Source organism: Amphiura filiformis, chromosome 4 (genome assembly GCF_039555335.1).
Source record: "Amphiura filiformis chromosome 4, Afil_fr2py, whole genome shotgun sequence".
Taxonomy (NCBI): Eukaryota; Metazoa; Echinodermata; class Ophiuroidea; order Amphilepidida; family Amphiuridae; genus Amphiura; species Amphiura filiformis.
The window spans coordinates 54,867,848-54,878,368 of record NC_092631.1 but is presented as its reverse complement, the minus strand read 5'-3'; the positions used below and the strand labels follow the sequence as shown (position 1 = coordinate 54,878,368).

The window sequence follows — 10,521 nt, the reverse complement described above, 5'->3', positions numbered from 1 at the left end:
CAGATAATGAATGCATTGACATTTATGTAAATTAGTTCATTAATTCTGCAAATATCCCAGTTTCAAGGCAACATTCTTCACAATAAAAGTACCCTGAACATGTATGCATTGATTTTCAGCAAAATATAGGCAAAATTTACATATCCATGAGCTTTATTAGCTCATTAACTACATAATTGATTACTGATAAAAACAAACATGCAAACCGTACGCCCGATTTGCTTCAAACAAAAGGTATATTGATCAGTGTTACTTTGCCTTACTCTATTAATTCAAAACATTCTCAGAGCATTTTGTAGTTTCCAAGCCTCTAAAACAAACACGTGTATACCAATATAAACTAAATATGGTTAGGTCATCATTCATCATTTAGTTTATATCATATGATGTTGTCGAGAAGATATGCTTTGAAAAAATTGCACTAAGGGCTGTATACTCCGAGTTTGCTTGTGTGTAAGGATTTTCAATTAATTAAATTTTGTCTCTAAAGGTCGGTTTCTATATTCATTGAAAAGAGGATATTTAAGAAACAAAGGTTAAAAAATTCTTAATCCAATGGATTAACATTCAACTTATCTCAGTAAATTAAAGGAGGATTTCGTGATCCTAGCATCCTCTTTTTATGACATTTTTCAGAAGATATCCACGAAAAAAGCTTATTCCCAAAATTTTAGTTGATTCCGATTCCATAGGCCACTGTGTGTAATTTCGTTCTGGTTGACGATATTTTCGCTGAACGAATTAATCTGCAAGAAATATTTGGTACATAAACATTATGTAACCAGAGGTTTCCAGTGGTCAAAAATCTCAAAATATTTGGAGAAAAGTGGGGGGGGGGTGAGGCTGTAGATCACGAAATGCCCTTTTAAGACGGGGAATTAAGTTTAATTTTTAAATCTACAGATTGAAATTGAAACTCATTAATTGATTTTTAATCTCTCTTTGGCGGAATAGTTTTTGATTGGTCTATAGCCTAACGCTGATAAATGGGTACCGTCAAACACAAACTCATTTTCGTTTAATGTTCTATTCCAATTCAAGAAAATATATTGCACACAGCACAGCGATTTTCATTACTCCATCATCATGATCATATCGACATAATGTGCATCCAAAAACTTTCTAGCAAATCTTTTGGAGACATTATTTAGCCTCTATTATTTTGTTGCAATTTATTTATTTTTATTTTATCATGTTATTGTTATTTATAACAACCTGTCCCATTTCGCTTGCATAAATAAGTTTAGAGAAAATTGCATACAATCACGTTTGTGGCCGTGTGTCTTGAAGTGGGGTTCCTTTGCGTTTCGTTAGTAAATTTCTAGGTTCGCGCATCATTTTGCATTGAAACATTCATAACTTCCAAATTATAGATCCTATCATAGCAAAAGTAAACATTTTCTGAATGGAAAAAGTCTAATCTTTCCAAAAATGTCATCTAAATTACAGTAGGGGTAAGTCTAAATCAGGTAAAAATCCAAATATGTATGAAAAAGTTGTCAAAAAGTAGCACCTCCTCAAAATGATGTAACATCCAAACCATAGCACCTATCAAAAAAACAACCTTATTGGTGCAAAGTAGAGGTAATAACCCACCCAAAAATGTATACTTTGATAGAGTTACCCCTACTTGATGCACTTTTTTGATACACGGAATGACATGTTACAAAATTTTCCATCAAAATTTGAGGAAAATACAAAAATAATACTTCAACTGCTACAAGGGCCTCTTTATACTAAAATCTTAGTTGTTCTTAAAAACATTAATACATTTGCAAAGTGCAAGCAACAACCATCCTAAAAATGTTTACTTTGATAAGGTTACACCTAAATAGGGTACTTTCTGTGGTGTGATGTCACTTACGGTACACCGAAACATGCCGACATAAGATGTAAATTTTGTTCAGTTTAAAAAAATTAAAAGAACCAATCTCTTGTATTGACTTCAAAATGTAAAATGTACAGGTAATAACTACAAGTTTAACTCACTTTCAGATTCTTCCCTGCAATAGCAGTCTTGCTTGCCAGTATTCAGTTTTTTAACAGAGCAAATTATGTCTTCATGATCAGCTGAGTTTAGGACATACAAATCGGGTTTCTTGATACTTTTGTTGAGATCAAGTCCAACATAAATTATATTATAATTAATTAATTAATTAATTAATTAATTATTAATTATTAATTATTAATTAATTAATTAATATATCACAAAACAAATAGATCTTAATAGTATAAAAGTAGAGATTTAAAGACTTCATTCTCTGTTGTAATGTAGAAAACCATGATTAACTGATGAGTACTCGTTTCTCCCATAGATTTTACATGGTGCCGTATCCCTATTTTGCACCACCCAGCGTACGTCTTCCGTTTACTTGATTAATTAATTATTAATTAATTAATTAATATTAATTAATATATCACAAAACAAATAGATCTTAATAGTATAAAAGTAGAGATTTAAAGACTTCATTCACTGTTGTAATGTAGAAAACCATGATTAACTGATGAGTGCTCGTTTCTCCCATAGACTTTACATGGTGCCGTATCCCAATTTTGCACCACCCAGCGTCTTCGTTTACTTAATTAATTAAATCTTTCTTATTTCAAATCTCAGAACATCAAATTTGGTATCAAATTAAAGAGTACATTCTAAGGCTTTAGGCAGTATCATATTTAAAGACTTTATTCATTGTTGTAATATTGAAAAACCTTGATGAGCCGAGTGCTCATTTCTCCCATAGACTTAACATGGTCCCGTATCCCAATTCCGTATCCCAATTGCACCACCCTGCGTCTTCGTTTACTTAATTACTTACAACTTTTTAATTAAAAACCTCAGAATATTAAGTTTGGTATCAAATTAAGGAGTACACTATAGGCTTTAAAATGAATGCAAATTTGATGGCATTGGATATGATTAAAGGTGCTTACTTATTACAAATAGGTCATTTTTTACTAAAATATGAAACAACACCACCCTATTGAGAACACCACTTCACGACACACGGCATGCAAATCATCTATGAGTATACACATGATAAACTATTCCGATTAAACCAATAATCAAATTACACATGCGCAAACTGGTTGTTTAACAGTGCTTAGCAACAAACCAATGAACCTAAGCGACTTTCGGTAACCTCTGAATAAAGAGCAATGAAAGTGTTTAAAGTAATATATTGATTTTGTCGCAGAAAATCCAATAAAACAGAGGAGACTGAGGATTGTCCTTATGTGCTATTACCCCATAGCGTGTGTTCTAAATCAAATGTTCTGTTCTTATGTTATTTTGGCCTGAGCTGTATGTTGTTTACATGTAGGACTGGTTATGTTTTCACTGCTTCGTGATATGGCTTGTGAAAGATGGACGACTGATAACACAACACATCAATTATGATGTGGTATCGATTATGATTATTAATGATATATCCCATCAGCATTCTAGAGATTTGTACAAGTACATGTACCAAAAGTGAATAATAATATTTTCGTGCTTCAAGAAATCGTTATTCTCTATGTTATGTACATAATGTTATTGGAATGGCGAATGGATATGATTGAATGGGATCGAATGCTCGCATAGTAATTGCCTTGTGAAATATATTGGAACACTGATGCCTCTCTACAATTTACAACGGCAGGGAGAATACAGAATTCATATGCAGGCGTTTTCTTTACTGGAACCAGACATGTTTGGCTACTTGAAGTAGCCATATAAGCAGATTGAACACAGCGTATTGGGAATTCATATGGAACATCTTGCTCAAATTAATCTGTATTTTATATGAACGTACACTTTGAAATACATCAAATAGATTTCAATTTATTTCCATATATGTATTTGACATAAACTGAATTCTTATCAAAATGGGTGATGTTTCATACTCAAAACGATATGAAAATAGACACGATCGAGCAACATCTGCAGGTTACAGATTTCCTGATCACATTTCTCCTCCATCTCGTGCTTCTAGTGCCTACCATAACAACTGCATCCCGGCTGAGAGAAAGCGAGAGATCCATAGTGCTCCTCCAGCTGCATCAAGAAGACATACTGCTGTAGATTACAGAAAATGTGATGCTGTTACTGAAGATAGAATCTGGAGAGAGTCCGTGGGGAGAGAACAAGGAGCCATCAAGAAATGGTAATAATAATTATAAAATACCCGATAACCGTTCATGGTTTGTAAAACAAAACAACTATATTTTTATCTTTGCTCAAACATTATAGACTGCAAAACACTGTTAACAAAAATCCATTTGAGTAACTCGTAATAAACACTATAACTAATAAACATCAATTTTAACACTAACGCACCAATTTGAACTTGTATTAACACTTAACAGTAACTTTTAATCATAGACTGTCAGTTCAGCTCTCTCCAAATGGAGAGATTGTATTACGTTTTTTACACGTGTATATTTGAACATAATGTTAAATTTTAAACATATACAGTATGTATGTTACATTTATACACACAATTTCTAACACGTTGAAGTATTAACATGCCATTAAATGTTAACAATTTTATTAAACACTTTTTGTTAACGTTAGCGTTAGATCAAAGAAGATACATGTATGTAATTAGATGTTAATTATTAACACTTCTGAACACATGTTTAAATGTAACATTTAAAATATATAACACATGACCCTATATGTTAAATGTAACATTTAACATACATGTACACGTGTTAAAATACACATGTACGTGTTGAAACTGGCGTTCAATTGTTGACAAAAGTGTTAAAATTGGTGCGTTATTGCTCAAATTGGTGTTTACTCAAAAGTGTTTATATTACATGTAACACTTATTTTTGAAGTGTATTTAGTCTGAATTTTCTTGGAGAATTAAAAGTAATCAAAATTATTTGATATCCATAAGAAAATCTAGTCACTCGGGAGACAGTGTTATTTTAAGTCATAAAAGTCTTTTTCAAGTCTTAAAATTATGCTTAAGGCAGAAAATAGAATCTATACGCCACGTATCTTCTAAAAGTAATTTCCACGTACACCGTATCTTCTATAAAAAGGTGTTTTCCATCATGTGTTAATATTATTTTTAAAATTGCTTTGTTGATTAAATCAAATAACTCGTTACTGTATCAGCCCGTGAAAATAAATGCGGCATTTTATCGTTTTCTTATGTGATTTTGCAGGGATGAAGGATGGGGATTTCTGAAAGATTACGACAAAAGGGTAAGACAAATGTTTTGTTTGTATTTGTTTGGATTTCCCTTAATTTTCATTAAAAAAAAACCAACAACTGCAGAATTATCTTGTAAAGCATATGCTACGCAAATACAGAAGAGCAATTTCGATAAATATAACATTGAAATGCTTATTTTAAGTAAAGGAACTCCTACGTACCCGTACCGTAGTCAGCTTACTTTAAGATTTATGGACAAAAATTACAACAGTGATTTGTACGTCGGGAATCGCACCCACTTCAACTCCGCATCTTAAGTTCTATACCTAAAACAAAGTTAAAATTGTTTATTGCATTCTTTTGTGTTTCCAGGGTAATCTGAAGGAAAAGGAGAAACCACCAGAAAACTTAACCAAATTTTCCGAGAGCGTACCAAACACCTCTAATCAAGTTTTGGGACATCGTCAAAGTACTACTGCTGCAAAGACTATGATTAGCCTTCAACATAAACTGAGTATAGGACATCAAAAGAAGAGAAATAAAGACTTGATTTACGTTGACTGATCATATTCGAAGATAAGAAAAACAACTGATATGCGTTTACAACATCATAATGTGACTGCAATTCTTCAGAACCCGGACTGCTGCAACATTGCTACATATGTTTCATTTGATATTATGTAATGAAATCAGATGGATTCGGAGTCCAAATTTCTCCCGCATAAACAAGAGACCGTGATTATTATCTTCGTGGTTTATGCCCAAATTGCATTTCTTTGCGCAAATAAAGCTCTGGCATGTCTGTTGGCCTACCTGGCAAAATTTGGACAAGGACAATTTGGGGAATCATGGTCTTCATCGGGCGTGCCCGGACGGTAGTCTACGTCACTGAAAAGCTCTGAAAAGGTGCGATGAGCCTGAATTCTGATGTGTTCCGGGCAAGTAAACGTACATTCTGTAAACGGTGTATCCATGTCAGAATAGTCCATGTAGGACCACGATCAGTTACAGACTAGGCATATTAGTACTCGGATTATGTTTTTTGAAATACTCAAAATTCGAAAAACTCCAATTTTAGTTTGTTGGGTGCAAAAGCTTTTTCGTCCGTGTTTGAATTTTTTCTTGCGTGCAAGGGCTTTTTTCTTGCATGTTATAGAAATTTGATAAATAGGTCCAAGCATAGATTTTGTACAGTGACGACCTATTGATTACATTTCTAACATGGAAGAAAAAATCTCTTGCACGTAATAAAAAATCAAACACGGATGAAAACAGCTTCTGTATTCAAAAAGCTAAATTTTTAGAATTCTTGCTTTTTCTTCTTTCATATTTCCAAAATTATGTGAAATGTTTCTCCTTCATTATTTTCATTAGCAATAAAAAAAAATATGGCAATTTCGAATAAAATAAGTAAAACATTAGTAACACATTCGTGAATAACAACACTGACAGGGGAAATCAATTTCTCCCATTTGGGGAATTACATGTAGGGTAAGGGTTCCGGAATAGGCTTAATGATTAGGGTCAAGTTTAGATGAGCTGGGTTGCGGTTTTAAAGTTAGGGTAAAATAAGGTTTGGTGGATGGGTTGTGGTTTGTTAACTAAAAATGAAAAAAAAAATCGGTTTCGGTTTCGGTATTGATTTAAAACCGAAATAAACCAAAAGTTTGTTCATCGAGTATCCGCAGATTTTAAGTCATCTTCGTGCATAATGTACTACTGACCATGGGCCTTCACCCTACCAAAAACTGATATCATCAGGCTACAATCTTCGAAAAAAAGTACTTGGAAGTTGGAACGCTTGGTAAACGTTGTCGTAATTCCGTGCAGAATTTGCAATGATCATTGAAATGATGTGTATTTTGTTTATGGACAAACATGACACATACAACAATGATTTACTCTTCCCTTCTCCCCATCAATCAATTATGTTGATGTTGGAACACTTTGGAAACTGCTGAAGACATTGGCATTTGCCAACATTGCACGGGAGAGAGGGGTGTCAGTTTTCCGTTCTTGACACAAAAGTGTTCCAAGACTTCTTTCGAGGATTGAAGGTACCTTACCTTCAGCGGAGGGGGCTTCCAATCGAACCCCCTGGGATAGATACATTTTGTAGGGTTAGGGTAGTTTATGATACGAGATTGTATAAATGTTTGCATTACACATTTAAAGATTCGTGATGAAAATGTGTCATTGATATCCTTGGTGTGCAGTTTTTGAGTATATTAAAAGTGTGCATTTTGACATTAAAAAGCACATGCAAACATTTGTTTTGAAATGAAGTGTGTCTGACTTGACGAATCATGTAATAACGTCATAATTGCAGTGAACGCGCCGCGGTTTACGGATCACACAAATTAAAATGACATGTATATTTTATCATTTTTCAGTTGGGATTTTATATTTTTACACAATCTTCGATTTTATTGATAGATATTGTATGTCTTCGACCTGCCTTTGGTGTGTTAATTACAAAACTATCCTGCAATTAAAGAAAAATACAATTCATATTATTTCATTTATAATTTGAGTGACTATTTTATCTACATGGGCACGTTCTCAAAAGTGTTTAATTTTACATGTAGGTAATTGTTGTCTTCTTAATATTGACACTGGTATATACTTGATAATAGCCGCCGTTGGAAAAGGCCTGCCAGAAAAAACGCACCTAGATTTTCCAAAAAATGTTACTTGAAAATCCGTGATTTACCCCCAAAAACGCAAAATCTAAAAAATGAAAAAACTAAGTGCTATAATACAATCATTCACAGTCGATTAAAAATATTTGTAAAAAAGTTACCAAAAAATTACAATTTTCGTATCCAAAAGGGGCAGATTTGTAACTTGTGTTCACTTCATGATCTATTAAAGATATAAAAATACATTGGTTATGTACACATTTCTATATCTTGAATAGATTCTGAAGTGAACACATGTTATAAATCTGCCAATTTTGGATACAAAATTGAAATTTTTGGTAACTTTTTTTCATTTTTTTTAATCAACCACGAATGATTACAGCACTTGTCTTTCGGTCTAGGAACTCTCAAAATTAAAATTACCTTAAAATTACAAAATGGACCCTTTTAGTAAAGTCACTGTATCTGAAAATGTCAAGCGAATGCTGATATTCTTGGGAAGGAATGATGGTATTAAATAAAACTCAATTTACATTGTAAACCAGTTGAAATAAGAACTTAATCCATAATTATAATGTCATTGTTTAGGAAAAAAATAATGCTCAGAATAATGGTATGCATAAAACGTAATCTCACCATATAATTTTATGTAACAAAAACCGGTGGACCATATCATCACCTATAGAACCTATCCAATAACCGGAACGGTATAACAATTGAAATGGCAGGACAGATTGGTGGACAGATTGTTTTGCTGAATTGAATAGGGTCTATGCCCTACTCGATTTGTAAAAAGGTCGCGAACCCTTTTGGTGGACCCAAGTAACTGCCTAAAATGAGGCAAAATTGAAAAGAAGTGCGGTTTTAAGTTGAACTTTGGAATTTGAAAAGTATAAATCACGTTAGGTCTAAGGTTGTGCTAACACTTTTCTTTGATGACTTTGGGCACAATTTGTTATTTTTTCAAATATCTTAAACATTCGAGAATCTAAGCTAATTGAACAGTAAATGGCTACGCCCAAAATGTACACAAGCAAACAAGAGTACATGTACATACGTATCGCACATGAATTTAAACCAGCAACTTATTGTTTATCAGACGTGTTCTCTTTTAGGTTTCCCTATCATTTATTGTCTTCTATAATAAGCCTACGGCATTACACTATGATTCACGTATTCAGATACTCAACAAGTTCCGGTAACAGGTTTTCACCTGTACACTGCTGTAAGGCATCTCGTGACATCAGATTATATCACCTGCTTCGGTGAATACTACAGATAAACATGTTGACGTCCACCTGCCATTGTCAGTGTCGTTGCTACAACTTGCAAACTGCTTTATCTTTTACAGATGACACAAAATAAGATTTATGTCATGTCAATTATTTTAACGATCATTCATACTTGTTTTCTTTTTTATACTGTATATAATTATGATTTATATGCATATTTTTCTAACGATTATATAAACCAAACACAAAGAGTACATGTACAATTACCATAAGCTACCATATACAATCTTAATGTATTTGTATTTTGTGTTATATTTGTCACACTGCTTGTATGATACGGCGATTTCAGACAAATACAACACTCATATTGTGTATTAAAAATATCAGGTTTTGCCAAATGAATGGGAATATTTTGGAGGGAGAAGGAGAAAAACATGTCATTTTGCAGGTTTTTGTACAATTTTGCAATCAAAAAATTCATAGAAACAACACAAGCAGTCTTAAGCACTCATAATCTGGTGTATATGATTGCCTTTCAAAGCGCATGTCAAGGGTTGAGAGCCAGCAGGCGTTCATTTTGAGTTAAGGCTTTCTGGTTCTCAACCCTCAATGTGTACATTTGCACTGCCCTCCTCAATCAAAATACATTATCTACCTGTAAAACAAAATGCTATACATTATAGCAGCTACATTGTAGTGGAGCAGGTGTTTTTGAAAAGGGCTGATTTAACCTTGCAGGTACTGTGCTTTGATTTGGGAGGCAGATAGTTGTGAATATTTTAATCAATAAAACATGCATTTGGTCAACCTTCCACATTGTGCATACCAATTATAGTTGCTTGATGACGACTAGCCCTGGTATTTGTTTTGAATCTTAAAATAAATTTATTTATACAAGCATTAATGTACATTGTACTGCTCAAATAGTATTCATTCATTTTACCCCAAGTAAATCCATCTTTGAGGGATGTAAGCAAATAATCTTCAATGTTTGCATGTTATTTTATACTGTGTACTGTAAGAAGTATTTTTCCTGTATTTTATTTGGCGTCCTTGAGAATAGCTTCCCTACTTGGATACCCATCTGCTAATAATGTGTTTTGTCTTGTTTTTGTTTTTGCATAATTTGTTTGATAATAAATAATTGTCTTATATACTTAAAGAATATGGAGTTTTTCTGTTGCTCTTTTCTGTTTGGGTTTTCATATATTTGGTAGCATACAATGTTCATGTACTGTCTATTCGCCATCGAAGTGATGATGTAACAGGAATAACTACCATAGCAATAGATGAATACAAGTTTTGAATAGATCGGCCTGCACTACAACATTCACACGGTACCTACATGTATGCATTTATCCATAGATGCCAAAGAAATGCTCTGTCTCCACCACACCACCTGATTTTGCAACAACGAAATAATACGACAATGAATAGAAAACATGTGAAACAAAGATTTTTTATTATAATATTATTTTATTATCTGTTATTTACAAT

At 33.1% G+C, this 10,521-nt stretch overlaps 1 protein-coding gene across 1 annotated transcript; it reads left to right on the top strand.

The window, feature by feature from the left end:
- Nucleotides 1-3,180: 3,180 nt before the first annotated feature.
- Nucleotides 3,181-10,143, top strand: LOC140151076 (ciliary microtubule inner protein 5-like). The gene is made up of 3 exons (XM_072173276.1): nt 3,181-4,145; nt 5,161-5,200; nt 5,523-10,143. The coding sequence occupies exons 1-3, from the start codon at nt 3,868-3,870 to the stop codon at nt 5,712-5,714; spliced, it is 510 nt and encodes a 169-aa protein (XP_072029377.1). The 5' UTR covers nt 3,181-3,867; the 3' UTR covers nt 5,715-10,143.
- The last annotated feature ends 378 nt before the right edge of the window (nt 10,144-10,521 follow it).

What these genes read in the sequence shown, in the direction of transcription:
- LOC140151076 (XM_072173276.1), top strand. Translation starts at nt 3,868, where the DNA reads ATGGGTGATGTTTCATACTCAAAACGATATGAAAATAGACACGATCGA. An exon ending in CAAGGAGCCATCAAGAAATG is followed by an intron (nt 4,146 to 5,160) that starts GTAATAATAATT and finishes GTGATTTTGCAG; the next exon opens with GGATGAAGGATGGGGATTTC. An exon ending in TGAAAGATTACGACAAAAGG is followed by an intron (nt 5,201 to 5,522) that starts GTAAGACAAATG and finishes TTGTGTTTCCAG; the next exon opens with GGTAATCTGAAGGAAAAGGA.